The sequence below is a fragment of the Myotis lucifugus genome, unplaced genomic scaffold (assembly GCF_000147115.1).
Source record: "Myotis lucifugus unplaced genomic scaffold, Myoluc2.0 scaffold_87, whole genome shotgun sequence".
Classification (NCBI taxonomy): domain Eukaryota; kingdom Metazoa; phylum Chordata; class Mammalia; order Chiroptera; family Vespertilionidae; genus Myotis; species Myotis lucifugus.
Window position 1 is genome coordinate 4,413,951 of NW_005871135.1, and position 21,339 is coordinate 4,435,289.

The 21,339-nt window shown below is 40.5% G+C and overlaps 1 protein-coding gene across 2 annotated transcripts in view; it reads left to right on the forward strand.

The window, feature by feature from the left end:
* MRRF (mitochondrial ribosome recycling factor) overlaps nt 1-21,339 on the forward strand; it is a 41,593-nt gene that overhangs the window by 246 nt on the left and 20,008 nt on the right. The window contains exons 1-5 of one of the 2 annotated variants that reach the window (XM_023755962.1): nt 42-502; nt 3,730-3,938; nt 6,012-6,167; nt 10,395-10,513; nt 16,659-16,750. In XM_023755962.1, coding sequence (XP_023611730.1) covers nt 3,755-3,938; nt 6,012-6,167; nt 10,395-10,513; nt 16,659-16,750 — 551 coding nt within the window. In that variant the 5' untranslated portion in view covers nt 42-502; nt 3,730-3,754. Of the gene's footprint in view, nt 1-41; nt 503-3,729; nt 3,939-6,011; nt 6,168-10,394; nt 10,514-16,658; nt 16,751-21,339 lie in introns of those variants that run through there. The other variant, XM_006091128.3, reaches the window with a different exon arrangement.

Here is a 21,339-nt window from a genome sequence, read left to right on the forward strand (position 1 = left end):
CCCATCCAGTCCGGCTTGACCTTACGGCTGGGGGCGGGACCTGTAGCATCAGAGCCGGTGTCACGGGTTGGGGGCGGAACACGTGTCATCAGCTAGGAACTTCGAGCATTTGATGTGTGTGTTGGGGGTCGCTTACTAAATTGTAATCGCTACTTAATAGCCCATCACCTAGCAGGAATACTAGTTTCCAGAACAATACCACAGGTATAGATATCATTATTACCGTGGTGAGGAAACGGAAGCGCAGAGGAAAAAAAGAAAAACTTTACCCGGGTCACGTGGCTAGTAATTAATGGAGCTTAAATTCCAAAGCCTCAACTTTCAACCCTTACCCTGTGCCGTCCCGTCCCGTGGCAAGACGGTTGTCATCTCAGCATCCCTCCTCTGTTTACAAAGTGCGTCTGCAGCCCTTATCTCATTTGCTCCACAAATGGAATTATCACCTCCACGGTACAGATGAGACGAAGGTCCCAGGGTCTGACCTATCTAAGGTCACATCTTAGTAAGTGCTGGGACCAAGACTCGCTTCCGGGTCTTCTCTAAGTGTGATGCCTTTTTCCTTTCGCCACGTCCTATTGCATTTCTCAGAATCTGGGAGTGCTGGGACCAAGACTCGCTTCCGGGTCTTCTCTAAGTGTGGTGCCTTTTTCTTTTCACCACGTCCTATTGCATTTCTCAGAATCTGGGAGAGTCTTATCATTGGAAAGGTAGTTGAGGAAAACAAAGGACGGTTGGCAGAGAATGCTGAGAGAGGAATATTGTAATCCAGACTTCCTACCTCTTAGGCAAAAGCTCCTTCTCCACCTATGGAAGTGTCTTATCCCTCCTGTGGCTGTGCCAGGGACTTGCTTCTGTATATAGTCAGGTACTATACATAACTTTACATGGCCCTGAATTTAGAGGAAAACATGCCTTGCTATCTAAGGTGAAAATCTGGCAAACGAGAAGGTAATTGAAGCAGTGTTGGGAAGTAGAGCTCAGGAGCTACTGTCTGAGGTTTAGATTCTCATTCTGGTGCCAGCATTGTTACCTGGGGCAAGGACTTAGTTTTTCTAGACTTTCATTCATGTATCCAACTCATTTTTTCAGTGTCTACTGTGTCCGGGGACTGTGCTAGGCACCGGGGATACAGCAGTGAGCAAGACAACCATAGGCCAGTCCTTATAGTGCTTATAGGAACGTGGAGGGAATTAGACATCAAATAACTACACAAATATTAACTGATATTGTTAAAGTAGGTTCTATAGAAAGGCTCAAATGAGTTAATGTATGCAGTACAGCACTTAGAATTGTTTCGGGCACATAGTTATCACTATATAAGTAGTAGCTATTGTTTCATTATTAGTGTTAACAATGATCTTTTTAAAGGCTCATTAATACCACCACGATAAAGATGCGGTGTACCATATACTGTAGCTCAAAAAGGATAAATGGTCTACCCAAGGTCATACAGCTAGTAAGTGGTGGTGGGGGGCTGAGATTCTAGTTCAAGACAGCGTGCTTCCTGCCACAGTTTTTCTGAGTATAGGTTAATTTTGTTGGATAATACTTGGGCTCCCATAACAGTTGCTTTTCTTGACTTCATCTGTGCTGAACTGAGTGTTAATATGCATATCCTTAAGGTAAAGGGTCCAAGGGACTGCCTTTATTGAACTTCCACTTTGAAATTTCCTGACTTCTGTGCAATTAAAATCTACGCCTTAAAGCATTTCAGCAATGTGGTTTATTTATAGAGTTGGCTTCCGGTTCACGTGTACTGGGTCTGCTTTTGGGTGTTGTGTTTTCTGGCAAAGGTTGTTTATTTCTAACCCATTTTGATTTCCTGTTGCTTTCTGGATTGGTATTATGACCTGCAACAGGAACACCAGGAAACCTGTCTTAAATGGAGTAGCCAGATTGAGACCTTGTCGATTAAAAAAACAAAAAACACACATTATTATACAGCCATATTTGGATGTAAGTGTGGGTTAGGCATTGGCTATATTAGGCAAAAACCTAGATATAGAAACCTCACTTAGAGCCAAACTTTTGTGAACAGTTTGGCTGAAATAGGGCAGAGCTATTAGCTCCATGCCCTTAAACAGTGACAATGTCTTTGAGTCTCAGTTTCTACATCTGTAAAATGGAGATTATTATACTTTCTTTGTGGTATTAGTAAAAGGATTAAGTGAAATACTCATAATATGGATAAAGCAAGCAACCCAGGCCTGACCTCAATTAATAGTAACTATTGATAATAATTAAAGAAGAGGAAATGCTATTCATTTGTTGTTGTTGTTTTGTCCAGATCTATCTTTACTGACTGCACACACTGATCCCTGACGTCTGGCATCTCTTGCTATTAAAAATTCCATCAGGAGAAGTTATTTGCCTTTGTGCTATTCATTTGCTCTTTTAAAAAATAATGATAATGATAGCTTTTATTAAGCAGGTGCTGTGTTCCTGGCACTGTGTTAGGTGTTTTACATGTATTCACCATCTCATTTTAAAATCAGGATATTTTTCTCATTTTGCAGATGAGGAAAGTTATACCCAGAAAAATGGAGTGAATTGCCCAAAGTTGAAATTTACATCCAGATCTGACTGACTCTGGGCTACCAGTACATCCGTAGTGACATGCAAGATTTCTTTATTGTGTCTGACCGTGTCGTGGAAGTCTTTGAAAGGAAAAGTGTCAAAGCGATCAGTAGATATCCCTTTTGGGGGCTCCAGCTGTCTGTTAACCACTGGGCCAAGTGTTTATCTGCACAAACTCATTTATTCTTCCCAACCCTAAGAAATAACTATATCCCCATTTGACAGCTGAGGAAATCAAGGTGCAGTGATGTTCAGGGACATTTAGTGAGTGATGGAGCTGGCAATGGGTTCCAAGCCTTCCTGGTTGCAAAACCCATGTTCTTATTCAGGCTGTTGTACTACATCAAAATTTGAGGATGAAATTTTGTTTCGTTTTAGTGCAGTATGAGACTGATTTTCAAAGACAGTAGCTTCCAGGTATTTGAGGCTAATTGTTCTTAATTTTTAGATGAGTAATAGCCCGATTCTTGGCAGAAGCACATTTGTCAGTTTGCTAGGACTGTGTTTTATCCTAGAGGTAGCTGTAGACTCTAGCATCTTTCCATAGTCAAAGACCTCAGAAGTATAATGTGTAACTTGTGTTAGCACAGAAAAGGGTGGCATTTTCCAGAGCTTTAATTCTGTAACATGGAAGACCTCAAACCTCAACCATGCTTCAGACTCACATTAAAGTGCATTCTAATTGGTAATCAGTGCATAAGGAACCAAAGAAAATTTTAATTAAATGCTGTCGTGTGAATTTTCCAGTCATTTTATGCCTGTTGAAATTGTTTTCTTATTTAAAGTTTTCTTCCAGCGCTCTGCCCTCCCTTTTTATAGTAGTGCCTTTTCTCCTATAAGGATTTAATCAGCATCATTTGCTTAGCTCTGTGTTCCTTGTGTACTAAGAAGCATTTGGTGCATGGGGATTTGGAGTCTTACAGACTGGGCCAGTTACTTAAATCTCTGTGAGCCTCAGTTTCTTTGTCCTGTAAAATGGGGCTAATCATATTTCCTTGGAGTCTGTTGGGAGGAGGATTAGAGATAATGTATTTAAATTGCCTAACACATAGCTCAATTTATAGGAGTTGTTTGATAATTGATACAGATTATTTTCTGAAGTTGTAATAGAGTCTGTTTTATTTATATCTGTTTTTGTCTTATTCTTTTTAGATGTTCACATAGACTGTCTTCAGTCATGGCCTTGGGTTTAAGGTGCTTCCGCTTGGTCCATCCTGCCTTTTGCAATTCCCTTGCAGCCTTGACCAGACCTGTTTCGGAAGTTATGCTGAAGACAGTGAGTGGAAGACAAAATGACCACAGGCAATACGTGGCCTATGCAGCTATACCAACCCGTCATTTTGCTACCAAGAAAGCCAAAGGTAGAGACATCTGACCTCCTCACCCCTTTCTTATATTTAGCCCTTGAATTATCATAGCTGGAAGGACATCAGAGATGTACTGAATTTCTCCCCTTGCCACATGAGGAAATGGTTTCTCACATAATACAATTGATTAGCTTAAAAGGTCACAGTGATAGAGAACCTAGGGTCTGTTTTCTCATTATCATGTTGCTCATATGTTACCATAGCTCAGAAATGCCTAATTTCTTTCTTTAAATTGAGAATTAAAGGTATAATGCTTGAGGCAGGGATCAACCCATTTTTCTCCTTATAGTAAGATCTATGTTGGAAGTAAAATTAAAACCAGAAGGTTGTTGGGTAAGGGGTATTAGAGCTATGGATTTAGATGGATGATCTTAATGGTTTGTGTCATCCAAGAATGAGACTTTGATATACCCCAGATCTCAGCTTAAATGTCACTTCCTCAGGGAAGCCTTCCCTGACCTCTTACACTGGGTCAGGTCCCTTGTTACGTGCACTCGTGCGCACTGTTATTTTACCTTTGATGTACTTAGCACAGTACTCATTAATTAGTTAATTCATTGTAGGTTCGATTATTGTTTGTTATATGTCTTCCATGCTGGACCCAATGAGGGGAGGGCCTATGTTTTTCTTGGTTAGCATCTAACAGAGCTTGACATATAGTATGCTTCAAAAAATTTTGTTGAATAAATGAGTGACAGAAAATTGTCAAACAGACCTGCTATTTGAAGTGGTGGGTCAGGGAGTCCACTCCCAAGGATGGTGCTAGAAATATGCTGCTAAATATTTTTTTCCATTGACTTTCCTTATATGGTTTCATGCAAACCTTCCCTTTTCTGTTAATAGTAAAATTAACAAGTCACTGAAAGATTATTAATGCATAGAAGACTCATGTCCTCTTAATAGTGACAACAGTATTAACTTTTGATTTGTATGTTGTATTAAATTTTTAAAAAATTCACCTACATTTAATAATTTAATCCTTATAATTATCCTTTGAAGGAATTATAATTATCCAGTGAAGCACAGGTCTCACCATTTTGCAAATGAGGAAACGTGAGGTACATAAATGAGATATGCACTGTACAAATAGCACAGGATCTAGCTCATGGTAGATGTTTAGTAGTCTTTGTTGTAAATGAATTTCAATAAATGTTTACTGATTATTTAAGAAATAACTGTAGGATATTATTTAAATATTTTTCTATTTTTCTCCTTCCCTTACCCTTCAAAAATATTTGTATTACTCACCATAGTGGTCAGAATGTGTATGAAAAATTGCCATGATGGCTTAGACATAAAACAGAACTTTAGTTAGCTTCCAATGCTGTCAATTTTCTAAAATATAAGCCATTGTCACTACCATTGGTGGTGGTAAATGTTTCTGAACTATTGTTGTTCTGTTTGTTGGTAGCAGCTATCAGATACTTTGCATATCCTTGTCTTAGTATTTATTTTATAATTAATTAATATATTTCTGTATCTCCAATTAGACTTTATGGAGGCAGCTCAGTGAAAAGTTCATCGGTTTAAAATTAGGAAGATCTGGGACCAAATCTTGGTTTTACTCTTTCATGACCTTATAATATTAGGCAAGTCATTTTAACTTTCTCATCTTCTGTTTATTTTTCTGAAAAAAACAAGGAATTAATTCACTTATGGAGTGTCTGCCATGTGGATAGTGCTCTTTTAGGTATTGAATTACTTAATTTATATCCATGTAGCAACCTAGCAATATAGATACTATCCCTGTTTTACAGATAAGGAACCTGATGTTCAGAAAAGTAGAGTTACATGCCCAAGGCCATAAGGCTAGCTTGCATTATAGCCAGGATTTTCACCTGGGGTATCTCTGTATAAAGTCTGTGCCTTCACTAGTGTCTGAGAAAGTGCTTTTAGCACCATGCTCGCTAGTAGACTCTCAGTAAATGTAGACATTTTTTTTATAGGGCAGTGATAATGTTCTATAATTTTCTAGCACTTGGAATTTTGCCCTGCACATAGTAGGCACTTCTTCACTGATTGTTTATTGTCTGCTGTTCTTTTATTCATTGAATGTTGACCTTTTAGCCAAAGGAAAAGGACAGTCCCAAACCAGAGTGAATCTTAACACTGCCTTGGTGGAGGATATAATCAACTTGGAAGAGGTGGAAGAAGAAATGAAGTCTGTGATGGAAGCACTCAAGGATAATTTCAATAAGACTGTCAATATAAGGACCTCACCAGGTTAGTGACTGAACCAGTATTTTGGAGAAGGGCGTGGGGGAAAGATCATGGCTTTGGCAGAGCTGCGTTTTCATTCCAGCTTTGAGATTTACTAATTGGCGACCACTGTACTTTTCTGTTCCTCCGTTTCCTTGTCTAATTCCTACCTTATAGCTTTGGGGTGCATATTAAAATAGTGAGGTAACATATGTAATGGTTCTGACACAGTGACTGGCACGTAGTTAACATTTATTTATCCATTCAGCAAATATTTGTCTACTATGAACCAGGCATTGTACTGATACACAGTGGTGAATAAAACAGGCAAGCTCTTGGCTCTCATGGTACTCTTAAAAAATTGGGAGTTTTATTATGATAATAATAAACAACTATATATGCTTCTAGGTATTTAGTCTCATAGTAGCTGACATCTTTGGTCTGACTTTTTCCAATTTGTCCTATTTGGCCATTCTTATCCCTTACTGGGAACCAACTGGCGGCAAACCTGCCCACCTGAGGCATTTCTGTACCCCCGTGTTTGACCAGGAAGATTACGTTTAGGTTAATAACTTCCTGAAAGTGGCTTTTCTAAGTGGGAAATGTCAGAACTGTCTAGGCGAACTGTTTGCAGATGTGATGGAAGAAGTGAGTTGTCAGCTAATGGTGCAGGCAGGCAGGCAGGAAAAATCCAATTGCTGTAAAATTGGCCTTTTGGAAATTGTCATCATCCTAGAGTCAAGCCTGGGACCCCCTCTGAAGATATCGGTGGGAGCTTGGGCGGTTCCCATTCACATCTTGGTTTGAATAGTTTGTAAGGAAACTAGAAAATATTTCATGAGCTTGTTCTTAATAAAACCAAGTGAAAAATATACAGCTCCATTTATAACACCAGCAGAAACATCCTGAGTTCAGCGACAAGATCCAGTGTGAAACCAGAAGACCATTCCGTCATTTGTCAACCTTTAGACTGGGGCATTCTGCTTTTGCTGACAGTAGAGCGTGCCATTCAATCTCTCCCAACTGTTTATTTTAAACTTGCTTATTATTTTAGGTATGAAACTGATAAAGTGCTTTGTTTCCCCTGTGCTTTCTGGCCTGTTAACATTCTGCAGCCGAAACCAGAGAGTAGTTTGAGAGGAGCTCAGGGAGAAATGTGATACTTAAAATTAGCTAGCAAGCTCCACTCTTGTTGAACTTAAAAAGATGATGGCCTGCAAAGAGGTTGGGAGTGTAATTTGTTAAAAGTTAACCTCTGAGAAAATGAGGGGCAGGAATGAGGCTAAGGGAGATTCTCGCTGGGGACAGATTGAGGGAAAAGGATTTGATACATTAAGTCGATACGGATTTAGAGAATGGGAACACCACGCTGCATACTGGGAAAGCCCATGTTGGGACTCCTGTGGCAGAGGATCTTAGGCAAACCAGGAAGGCTGAATTAAGATCCATTTTCAAAAGGCCTCCCGTTGGTATTTCCTCTTTGCTTCTTTCTCTTTAGGGTTATGTTTGTGTAACGCTGTACGTAGAACTTGGGGCCATGAAGGGACTGGATGAAACAGGCTGAACGTAGCCAGTCTTTTTTTTTTTGGCTAGATTCTTCTATATCATCTTTCATTACTATCTGAACCAGCAGGCACTTTTCTTCTTACACCTTCATCTGTCTACCAACAGTTTCTATCTTCAAGGTAGTTGATTGTTTTTAATAGTTGTCTAAGATATGGGTTTATTCGTTTGTCCATTCTTGCTCTCTCTCATTCATCCATGCAAATATACATTCATTTATTCATCAAAGCATTACTGAGCACTTGTTTTGTGCTGATTAATAGGTGCTGTAGATAGAGAAAAGACATTCTCCCACCTTCCCAGAGCCCTAATTCGAAGGAACACAGTTAATCCAAAATGTGTAAAATTATAGTAAAGCAGAGTGAAGACCTTAGCTAGGAGTTGGTCAGTCCTGGGTTTGAATTCAAGCTCCATTATTAAGAGCTCTTGTGACCTTGAACAAGTTACTCTCTGTGCCTCCATTTCCTCATCTGTAAAATGGTGGAACTATCTCAGGGTTATTGTAATAATAAAAACATATCAATTATAGACACTTTTAGCACAATTTCTTGCTCATAGGAAGTGTTCAGCAAATATTGGCTATCATTATTATAGATGCATAAGATGTTTGGGAACTCACGAGGGGGTTTGTAATACAGTTTAGGAGGTCAGATAAGACTTCTGAGATTAGAAACTACTAGGTCACAGTTCGATTCCTGGTCAGGGCACATGCCTGGGTTGCGGGCTCAGTCCCCATTGAGGGATGTGCAGGAGGCAGCCAATTAATGATTATCTCTAATCATTGATGTTTCTCTCTCTCTCTCTCCCTCCTTTCCTCTCTGAAATAAAAAAATTTAAATATATATATGTGTATATATATATATTTTAAAAGAAGCTATTATAACTGAGTGTTAAAGAATGATCAGGAGTTATCTGAACAGACAAGGAAAAATATATGCTAAATGTCTTGAGGCAAGAAAGAACAGACTGTACTAGAGAAATTATAAATAGATTAGTTTGGGTAAAATATAGGAAAGTCAAGAAGTAATAATAATAGTTATCATTTATGGGGCACTTATATATGCCAGGACACAGTTATAAGTGCTTTCTGTAAACTCTTTCATTTAATCCTCAAGCAACCCTCTGAGATAAATACAATTTTTATGCCCCATTTAGAGATCAGGACACAGACACAAAAAAGGCTGAAGGATCTTCCCAGGGTCACACAATCATGAGGTGGCAGAGTTAGTATTTGAACCCAGGACATTTGTCTTCAGAATCAAGGAAACTTTTGCTATTATACCTCTTGAGCTTTTCTGGATTAAAGCCAATGGTATCAACCACCTTCTCTTTGTGGTGATATTCAATATGGTTGAGTACTTCTACGTAGATCTTTGGGCCATAGTGTGGTACTACATTATTCTAACAATTCCCCATTGTTTAAAAGACCCCTTCCTACCCACCCCTTTCTCTTTGTGTCTACATGAGTGTTCTTACTGTTAATAGTATGTTTTTTTCCCCCCTCTAGTTCTCATTTGAATGGGAAACTAGGGATTTTAAATAATGCCCCTCTTCTATCTGTAACCGTGGCTTTATTTGCTTGCCTATTGGGTTTCTGAAAATTTTGCCCAGGGTTTTCTAGAATTCAGATGTGGAAGAAGATCAGATCTAGGGTAACAGTTAAGTGTTAATAGTTGGTGTATGTTTGTTTTTTTTCTAAAGAGGATCTAAGTACCAAAATCAAGGTGGGTGGTATAAGGAAAGGGTTTCAAACATGGCTGCATGTCAGAATCATGTGGTGATCTTAAAAAAATTATAGGCTTCCCCTAAATCACAGGCTCCCAATCCCTTATAGAATGGGGATCTCTGGGGTGCGGCCCAGGAATCTAAATGAAAAAGCTCCCTGGTGATTCTGATGCATTTGAGTTCCACTGGTAAAAGGGGAAGAACCCTGACTGGGATCAGAATTTAGCATACCTGAGTTTGAGGCTTGGCTTTTTTTTTCAAGGTTTTTTTGTTCTTGTTGTGTTGACATTATTACAGACGTCCCCTATTTTCTCCCCTCTTCCCGTCCACCCAGCCCCCACCCCACTCCACCCCAAGCCTTCAGAAGCTTGGCTCTTGAGTATTTTTTGTTAGCTCCCACGTCTCATTTTTCTCTGTGTAAAGTGGAGATCGTAATACAGTGCTACAGAGTAGTTATAAGAACTAAGGGTTAATAAGAGATATCCTCTCTGTGTGCTTATTTTGTGGTGCTTACACACTTGATTGTTTATATTTAGCTATAAACCTCACTTTAATCCTGTAAGTTATTGTTTCACTGAGTTGGACACCAAGGTTTAGAGAAGATAAGTAACTTGCCTGAGGTTTTATGGTTAGTAAATGGCAAAGTTTCTGGAGAGGTGACCAACTCTTTCCAGTTTTAGCTCTGAAAGTCCTGTGTCACAGGAAACCTGTTAGGCCCAGGCACACCGGGATGGCTGGCCACCCTGGTTGCTGGTAGGAATTCCAGCCTCGTTTTCTCAGTATGTCGAAGCTGTTTCCATCACGGGACGCTGCTGTTCCTGTGAAAGCCCCTGGAATGGTCTTGCCACATTGATAAGGGACCCAGAATATTAGTTGAATCTGAAGTAGATAGGGACTTAGGTGTGGGGCTTCTAAGGCCCTTCTGAATTCTAAGACCCTATAATTTTTTCTTTATTTTTTTAGGATCCCTTGATCATATCACTGTGGTAACTGCTGATGGGAAACTTGCTTTAAACCAGATTGGCGAGATCTCCATGAAGTCGCCACAACTGATCTTGGTGAATATGGCCAGCTTCCCAGAGGTAAGGTGGCCTGGCTCACAGGTCCTTATTCATGCTGTCTTTTGGAAGGAGGAGGCTGGGTCAAGGCAGCAGGAAGTATTCCCTCCAGCTTGGGATGAAACAAAATGGAGGAAAGTTAGGGAGAAGGAAAAGCTCTTTCCTGTTTCTAAGTTCCTTTTCTGCTAAACACTATAGAAGCCAGGCAAGTAATTTGACTACTGCAGCAGGCCCCATCTAAGAAAAACAATGGTGGCGATGCAGTGGTTGGCGCTTGGCCAACTTGGAGGGGACTGTGGTAAACTGGGGAGCCTGTGCCCTGCGAGCAGCCTTTGCCCAGAAACGTAGGCCTGGCAATCAGCATTACCAGGTATTATGATTTTTATTTCCAGAAGAAGCCAATAATCCACATTTTTATATAAGATTCTTGTTAAATATTGATAACTAATTCACTTTTTTTTTTTTAAGATTGTGAGAAAAAACCACATTAACGAGCCACTAGTTTGTGACCTCTGCATTAGTGTTTGGAGCAAATCCTCCAGGAGGTCACATTCCTTTCACACCGGACTGACCGTTGCAGCGTATTGTACAGAGCACAGTGCTCCCCAGCCTGGAAGGTGGGCTGCATTATTGTTGCCACTTTGAGGCTGTGATAGGAAGTCAATTTGAGGTAGAGAAGGGGCTTCTTCTTAGTGGTCCCGTGGGAGTGGGCCTGGATTTGAAGTCCTGGAGGACCTGGAACCCGGTCCCATCTCCGTTGCTAGCTGGCTGTTTGACCTTGCTCCACTCTCTGGGCTGCCATTTCCTCATTTGTTGTTAATGTGAGGCGAAGGACGCTCAAGTCCCTTCCTGTTCCAATGGTCTGTTTCAGTGTGTCTGTCCCAAAGACATAGACCAAAGGTGAACATGCTAGATTTGGCAGACTGGATTAGAGATATGAGTAAGAAAAAAGCCCTTGCTGTGAACACGTTCAGACCATGTGTCTTTTGAATTCCTTACTCCCCCATTCCCTTCTCCATACTGCAGCCAGAGCGAACTTTTAAAAATATACATTGGATTATGTTATTTCCATGCTTTACATTTATTAATGGCTTCAAGTGGTATCAAAGAAAAAGATTACTGTGGCTTAGAATGCTTTGCATGATGTGCCCCTGCCTGTGTCTCCCAGTGTCTCCAGTCTTGTGCTACTGACATCCTTATACACCTCTCTAGCTAAATTGATCTTTCAGTTCCTCAAACACACCACACCCTTTGCATCCTCAGGGCTTTGCAAGGGCTCTGCCCTTTGCTTAGAACACTGTTGACTGGCTAATTGCTATATCTCTATATCTATATCTATCTATATCTATATCTATATCTATATCTATATATCTATATCTATCTATATTGCTATATATACTTATATATATATCCATTTATTTTTATTTATTGGGGTGACATTGGTTGGATCACAGATTAAATGTCACTTTCTCAGGGAAGCCTTCCCTAATCTACCCAATCGAAACCACTCCTCCACACTAAGCTCTCTTATAGACCACGGTTCTTTTTCTTTATTGCACTTATCATTATTAATAATTATATATTTATATCTTTATTTTCCATCTCACTTTCACTAGATTGTAAGCTTGGAATGCAGGAATCATATCTAACTTACCCATTGTGTTGAGCACCTAAAACGGTGCCTGGCACATACATGCAAGCACTCAGTAAATTTTCCACAAATGGATGAATACTTGTTATTAGGTTGATGGAAGGGAGGCTCTCAATCCTGCTGTTACTGAGGAGCTGAGAAATGGACTAAAAGGGAACAGTCAACTCTTACCCTTCGTGGCCCCCTCTGAACTGCTGAGGCCTCTCTGCCTGGTTCACCTAATCCCATTGGCACTGCAGGCCAATTTAGGGAATAGCCTCCTAATTACACAGCTTGAAGACCTCATCAGGCAGATTGCTTTTCAGAGCCAGCCACTTCTGTTATTAAATCGCAAATGGCATTCACAGAAGAAGCGTGATTGGCCACCAGCGCATCTTATGAGGTAGGAGGAGGTATTAACTGCTTAATTTTTTTCTTAGGAAGTTAGAGTATATCTTCATTTTTCAACCAAAGCATCTCTGCCTTCCAAGTTGAAATTCTGTGGGTTTTAAAGGAGAAAAACCCCCACAAAAAACTTTTACAAGCATCTCAGTCAAGAGGTTCTTTACAAGGACAGAATGAGGAAGTGTGAGTTACATTGTCTTTTGAATTCCTTTATCTCATCTGGTGTATATATTAAACAAATAGTCTTAACTAAACATTTCCTTCCTTCACTTTAGAAGCTGTCCATTGAGTACCCAGGTTCATAGCTTCAAAATGCTGAGCTAATCCTCTCTGTGTTTATGTAATTCCTTTCTGTTTCACATGCGGTTGGCTTTCTTTCCGAACCTGCGCTTTTCTGTGTCATGCTGTAGTGACACGATGCAGATTTACATGCATAATCCTTTCAAATGCATTGAAGACAGAAAACTGTGTTGCATTTGTTTAACATGTGTCCTGCTTGATAAATGATACACATAGTTGCTGCTTTCCATAAACTTGCCTGCAGCTAGAGTTAATGATGGGAAAGAAAAGAAGGGAGTAAAAAACCAAAGCATGATTTGAAAAAGCAAATGAAAAAAAAAAAGAAAAGTCTGTAGGCGCCATTATTTCCCTTGTGGAAGGAAGAAAGCCAACGTGTATTGAGTGTCTCCTGTGTTGCCGGGCACTACTTTCTCATGTTTTGTGTTTACGTGATCATGTTTTGTTTCTAGGTACTCTCTAAAATTAAGCATTATATGTTCCATTTTATAAATGAGAAAACTGAGGCTCAGAGAAGTACAATATCTCCCTGAGGTTCACACCGTTGTGACAGAACCAAGATTTGAACGTAGATCTGTTTGGCACTAAAGCCTGTGCTCCTTTAACCATTCATTCATTAATTCAACAAATACTTTTTGAGTTCCTGTAAGATATTAAGTTTTAGTTGAGGTGCTGGAGTTAATTCCCTGATGATAAAAACAGACAAGGTTCCTGCTTTCATAGGCCTTACATTCGAGGGACTCTTTGGGATATAAAGGAAATGGAAGGCCAGTCACTGAAATGGCACTAACAAAGTTGACTTGAACCCAAAGGGTTAAGGACTTGACCTGCCCAAAAAAGTTTTATCACCTCTTGTCCTTCAGCAGAGATGAACTTAAGAATGGCAGTAGCAGTCTTTGCTAATTGATGACAGCACGCCTTCCTGCCTGGCCCCAGATGGGATCTGTGATCTCTCTCTACAGAGTTCTCCAAGCAGCCACAATCATTTGGTCAGTGTTGCCATTTGAGAACTTTCTATTTGCCTTGGGGTACTGGTGAGCATCCCTCCAGTGAGGGGACAAAGGCTAAGATAAAAGATGGAAATGCGATAGAAATATATTCCTTTTCATCTGAGCCCTGAGTAGTTCAGAAGTCATGTTGGGAAAATGACTGTAATTCCCTGAGTTTCTGCATCCTACCACATCAAACCAAAATATACATATTTAGAATGTTTTAGAACTACCTCTTCTAGTAGGTTTCTTTTCAAAATGAAACCTGATTTGCATTTTTTCTGCATATGAAAGGACACAGAACAAGTAAAGTACAAAATAAGGATTTGGGGGGGTTATATATAAGAAGTAAAAGTAAGGAGATGAGTTTGTCTAATAGATCTGAGTCAGTTTATTAATATACTCATGCAGCAAGCTTTTACTGAGCGCTTGCCATGTGCCTGGCACTGAGCCTTGTACTGGGAAGATGTAGCTATTGAGACATAGTGACTGTCCATCTGGGTATCCGCTGTAGGTGCTCTGGTGCCCACCGGGGAAGGTTGTGTGGAAGCACTGGGGTCCTACTGTGAAAGGGAGGGGCTGGTGGTAGGATGTTACCACAGTGAGTTGTCAGTCATTCAGTGAGAAGCATCAGAAAAGGATTGGGAGACTTGAGATCAGGCTACCTCTTCAAAGTGGAGATTCTCCCTTTATTGTTAACTGTAGAAAATCTGTGTCATTTTATTAAGAAAATGGCTGTTCTCTTGCAGAGGGATATTTTATTTCTTTATCTAGCTCTTTTATTTACCTTTATCTTAAGATACTCTTTTTTTTTAATTTCTTTTTTTTTTTATTAGTTAAGATACTCTTTATCTTAAGATACCCTTAAAGGAGCTAGATACCCTTTAAACACCAGACCTAATTCCAAATTATTTTGGGCTGTTTTTAAAAAAAGTCAAATCCCCTGTGCTACTAAATACTTAAGCTAGGGGATCTGGAAGAAAATATGGACAGAATAGCATCATTGGACTGAGAGTTGAGGAGCCTACTGTCTCCTCTTAACTCTGCCAGTAAGTGGAAGTGTGATGGGTAAGGTCCTCACTGTCCAGCTCTCGGCTCTCCGGAAGACCATATGTGCTTAGGGATGTGACTTTATCCAACAGGTCTTATATACAAGAGGAAGGGACTGTACTTGGCTGTCACAGTCCCTTCCAGCTCCAATAGTCTGTGGCCATAGGTACCATTTTAAGAATTTACTGTTTTAGCCCGGTCGGCATGGGTCAGTGGATGAGAATCGACCTATGAACCAGAAGGTCACAGTTCAATTCCTGGTCAGGGCACATGCCCGGGTTGCAGGCTCAATCCTATTGGGGGAGTGCAGGAGTCAGCCAATCAGTGATTCTCTCTCATCATTGATGTTTCTGTCTCTCCCTCTACCTTCCTTTATTGATGTTTCAATAAAAATGTATTCTTTAAAAAAGAAAATTTACTGTTTTAAGCAGTAGCCACACTATTAGATTCTGTGTACAGCCTCCCATGGAAATGATTCATCTGATGTGAAAGTTCTGGTTTATCTTTTCACCTACGATTACCCCTCATGTCTCTGTAGAATTAAAGCCATTTAAAAATGAAATAGAGAAGTTTTCAAAACCAAAGCAAACCCTGGAAAAATCAAATAGGTGTGACACAAACCCCATTCTTTTGAACCAGAAGTCGAGGGAGGAACTCCAGATCGAGAATTGGTCCTGTGAATCCAAGTGATGTGGATTGGCTCTGGTCAAACCTAAAATTCTTTGGAAAATATCAGAGGCCTCATTTTCATGAATTTCACACTGTCATGCCAATGAAAGCATCTCTCTTCCACACTGCTGTCTTTCACCTTTTAGGATTGCATGCCAGGTGTGGCTATATTGTTGCTTGAGGTGACGCGCTTTGGGAAATCAGAGTACCAGTGCGCCTCCTGGCCCGTTAGCCGGACTGTGTCAGAGAAGACCCTGGAGGATGACAGGGAGGGTGACAGGCAGGACAGCAGTGCATCAGCTACGTGATGACATACACTCAGCCTTGTTTGGGGGTTTTGTGCATTCTTACCTCTATATGCTAAATGTATGTAATAACTCCCCTAGGTGTTACTGTGGGCCAGTTACAGAGCAAGATGCATTGCTCATGCTACCTCATTCATTCCTCTCTGAGGTGTATGTACCATGTGGTCTCAGGTTACGGAATGGAGGCCCAAGAGGTCAGGCTTGTTGCCCAGGGTCACATGGTAAGCAGAGCTGGGATTTGAACTGAGCTCTTTATGACTCCAAAGTCCATGCTTGCAGCCAGTACACCATTCTCTCTTTCCTGGAGCACACACCCACAGGGAGCCGTTGCTCATTCCAAAGCATGAGTGAGGTCGCTGTGTGTGTAGATACGAATGAGTTAAATTTATTTACTCATTCCAAGTCGGCACGGGTATATTTTGAGTGTAAAATGTCAACTGGAATTTTTAATGTATAAAATCTTTCATCTGTCTTTACACCAATCTTTGTACAGACCAGCCCCCCTCCCTTGAGGATTTATTGTGGTTTTGATCTGTCTTGCCTCAAACCATTGAAATCTTTTCAAAGAAGCAGAGCTGTTTTCTTTTTATTTTTTCCTTCTCTTTGCTTTTTTTCCTCCCGCAGTACACTGGTACCAGGAGTGGACATAGTTTGCTATTCTGCTTGATCAAAGCACTCTACACCAATGTAACTTCCTGATCTTACTGGTAACAGAACTAAATGTTTCCATGTTCTGCCAAGATGGGTTGCCAGTTATCGACAGAGGGCTTGCATCTGGTAATAATTATTTACTAATTCTGTTTACCTTTTGATCTGGTTTTCAGTGTACAGCTGCAGCTATCAAGGCTATAAGAGAAAGTGGAATGAATCTGAACCCAGAAGTGGAAGGGACACTAATTCGGGTACCCATTCCCAAGTAAGTTTGGCTGAAATTTACATATTTTGATGTTGGTTTCCTTGGGCAAGCCAACACCCATGATACTATTAGGCTGATAGCATACTTTACCTGTACTCCTCCTGGCAAATTCCAGCATCTTTTAAGGTCCACTTTTACTGATTCAGAAACATTTATTGAGTATCTACTGTGTATGAGGGCTGAGATGCAGCAGTCAACCTGATAAAGTCCTTGACCTCATGTACTTTATGCTCTGGTGGGGAAGATGGGACACATAAGCAGATAAAGGCATTCCAGATAATGAGATGCTACGAGGAAAGAAAAGGCAGTGAGACCTAGTAGGGAGTGACTTGCTGAGGGCGATGGTGGCAGGGACAGTTTTAGCCTGGGAGGCCTCTTTAAGGAAATACCATTTGCTGAGAGCTGACTGAGGAGGAAGAGTCAGCCTCGGGGAGTGGGAACTGCCAGCACAAAGACCTCGATACTTGTACTCTCGAATCCATGTTCCTTGAAGCCATGTTCCTTGAAGAGTTATTTTTACCTTAGTCCTTGCTTGTTGAAGAATTTTAAGCATAAGAATAGGATATTGTTAATTATATAAACATATAGAACTTAGAGTATTAAATGAAAAAATCTGTGGTTTTGCTTTCAGCAGTTTTTACCTGTGGTTAGCTGTAGCCCAAAAATATTACATGGAAAATACCAGAAATAAAGAATTCGTAAGTTTTAAATTGTGTGCCATTCTGAGTAGTGTGATGAAATCTTAAGCCGTCCTGCTCCATCCCACCTGGGATGTGAATCATTCCTTTGCCCAGCGTATCAACGCTGTGTATGCTAACCGCTCATTAGTTACTTAGTGGCTGTCTGGGTTATCAGATCGACCACTTGTGGTATTGAAGTCTTGTGTTCAAGTCACCTTTATTTCATTTAATAATGGCTCCAAAGTGCAGGAGTAGTGATGCTGGCAATTTGGACATGCCAAAGAGAAGCTGTAACATTTTCCTTTAACTGAAAAGCTGAAAGTTCTCAACTTAAGAAAGAAAAAAATCGGATGCTGTGGTTGCTAACATCTATGGTAGTAAGCACAAATCATCTACCCATGAAACTGTAAAGACAGGTGAGTACAGTATGATAAAATATTTTGAGAGACCATATTTACATAACTTTTATTATAGTATAATAATTCTATTTTATATTAGTTACTGTTGTTAATCTCTTACGGTGCCTGATTTATAAATTAAACTCTATCATCAGTATGTAAGTTTATGAAAAAACATATTATGTGTAAGGTTCAGTACGATGCACAGGCATCCACTGGGGGTTTTGGAATATATCCCCTGCAGGTGGGGGGGGGGGGCTACTGTATGTTTATTTTTAAATTAAAAAAGAAAAAAAATGATAAGATTTTGACATGTTTAAGAAAGAGAAAGCCATTGTGCCCAGAACTCAGGGAGGGAGGAGACAGTGTTAGGAAAAGGGGTTGGACTAGTGAGTAGAGGCTGATGGTCAGGCCACGGTAGGAGTCTGGGCTTTATTCTAATTGTAATGGGAAGACATTGGAGAGATTTAAACAGGGGAGTGACCTGATCGATCTGATGTTGACTTTTGGGGGTCTCTCTGGCTGTTGATCAACAAATGGGATGTAGCGGAACATAGTAGACACAAGGAGAACAGTGGGGAGGCAGCTGCTGTAGTCCAGGTGAGATATGGATCTTCCGCCTGCTCAGATTCAGTAGCAGGCAGAATTAGTTTCTCCTCCGTAATCTCATTTCTTAATTAGCCTTTTTTTTAGTCCTCACCTGAGGAGTGAAGATATATTTTCCATTGATCCTAGAGAGAGTGGAAGGAAGGGGCAGGAGAGAGAGAGAGAGAGAGAGAGAGCGAGAGAGAGAGAGAGAGAGAGAGAAAGAAACATCAACGTGACAGAGACACATCTATTGGTTGCCTCTCATAAGCACCCCAACTGGGGCGGGCACGGGGGACCTGCAACCCAGATACGTGCCCTTGACCAGAAATGAACCTACAACCATCCAGTGCACAGGCTGGCACTCTAACCATTGAGAACAGGGCATAATTTCTTAATTATCTTTAAGTCCCTATTCCTACAAAGTGCATTAAAGTAATTCATTCCATCATCCAGCAAACATTTATTAAGCACTAACTACATGCCAGGTACTTTCCTAGCTGTCGAGATATAGCAGTAAAGACAACAAACAACAAAAAGCCCCTGTCCTGGGCTTACCTTATAGGTGAATAGGCATAGTAAACAGAAAACAAAGAAATACATAATGTAATACCAAGTGATGGTAAGGACTGTGAAGAAAAACAAGCAGGATAAGGGGTTAGAGGGAGTTGGGGGTTTTATTGTGGATCGAGAGGTTCAGGAAGGAAGTGGCATTTGAGTGGAGACCTAAGTGAAATGAATGAATGAAGCTTTCAAATAACTGGATGGGGAAAGGAGTGTAACACTAGTCGAGTGTCTTTCTGTGCCACATATTACCCTGTATTTTTTAAGAAATATATGTCTTTATTGATTTTAGAGAGGAAGGGAGAATGAGAGAGAGATAGAAACATCAATGATGAGAGAGAATCACTGATCAGCTGCCTCCTGCACGCCCCCCACTGGGGATCGAGTCCAAAACCCAAGCATGTGCCCTTGGCCAGAATTGAACCTGGGACTCTTCAGTCCGCAGGCTAACGCTCTATCCACTGAGCCAGGGACTATCCTGTATTCTTTTACACGTGTTGCCTCATTGTCATACCATCCCCTCCAGGTAGGTTTTCCCCCCAGGTATGGAAAGTTAAGCTCAGAGAGGTAAAGTAACATCTCCAAGTTCACACTGCTAATCATGTAGCTGGGGCCTAAACCACGTTTAGTTAGTTCCAAAGCCTCAAGATGCACCCAGGTTAGCAACAAGAATTAATCCCCAAACTGAGAGTCCAGGAACTTTCCCCACTGAACTTTTTCCTGCTTTATGACCAGAAAATGGCAATCTTATTTCATTGTGTTCTCGGTACTCTGTAACAATTAACACTCTGCCTTGAAATCATATGAATTGGAAGCGATATAGCCTAGTATTTAAGTATCAGGTAGACCTGGGTTCAAGTCCAGGACCTATTTGCTTGGTTAATTCATTGATTTGCTCAGCCAATTGTCTGCAAATGTGTCATGTGCCAGGCTTGGTGCTGAATGCTGGGAACGGGCAGACCTAATGTTTGCCTTCATGGAACTCACGGACTATGCTAGGCCCTTTGTTTATATTACCTGCAGCTTACTTGTGAAGCGTACTATTACCCACCGTTTATAGATGAAAACACTTAAATTAAGGGAAAGGGACTTGCCCAAGATCACATGGTCAGTAAGTGGCAGTCAGGATTTGAACCCCAAGTTTTTTTATCAGCGTGCAGGCTCTTTCTCCTGTACTCTCGGAACAGATGTGTAATTCTGGAACCTGCTAAGTGGACTCATGGACATTAGAAGCGAGATTTGCAAGTGGAATGGATAGTAGTCAGCAGGTATATTTTTTAGTTCTTGCTCTCCTGTCTGTGAAATCTTGGAAAAGCCACTTAACCTCCCTGAGCCTCGGTTTGCTCCTACACTAGATGAAGGGGCTGCTCTCAGTGGTCTGCCAGATCCCTCTCGGGGCTCCAGAATTCTGCCAAGCTATGAACTTATGCTGCTGAATGCTCACTGCTGGCTTCAGTTCCCCTTCGAGTGGCCTGACTGTGTATCATGTTTGCCTTTCAAAGATCTAGTTCACATAATGCGCACCTCTGCAGCCCCACAGGACTTAGCAGGACTTAACGATCACTCTTGGTGCCGTGTATATTAGTTTGAAGGATCAGTGAGTTTAACTTGAATTTCCAAAGACATGAGGCTCTGTTACATTATATTTTACATTATTTTATGTTAGCTAATGGGCGTAATCCAAGAGAAAGTTGACGGACCAAAACCGTCTGCTCCTGCAAACCTCATTTTTTATATACTTTCTTCCCTTTGACAAGGTGGTAAGGTCATGAGGCCCCTTACTGAATTGTACGCTTGGTAGTTTTCCAGATAAAAAATGAATGATCTGTTCTTTATTATGGAGGCTGCGTCATATGAGAGGATAAAGGTTGATTTAGATGAAAAAAGGACCAAGGTTTATATTTGGTTTTGGCAGTGACTTCCATTTGATTCTGGGCATGTCACCCTAGCAGCTTGCTGCTTTCGAGTGCCTTATTTGTAAAATAAGTAAAGTAATAATGATAGGTAGAGATTTGGTGGGATTAGTAGAGAAAATAGATTAAGTAGTATGATCTCCTTAGAGGAAAGAAGCTTTATAAATATAATTTTATTATTTTAGTATACTTTGAATTTTAGACATATACACACACATATACAGTACACACAGGGTGGAGCAAAAGTAGGTTTACAGTTGTGAGTACACAAAACAGAGTTCATTTTTATATTACTATTTATTAATTATTGTATTATTTTCCATAGGAAAAACTGTAAACCTACTTTTGCCCCAGCTTGTATATACACACACTTTGGGAGGAAAGGAAGGAGTGAGGAAGGGAACTAATATGTTGAGTACCTACTATGTGCTAGGAACTGTGCTTCACAT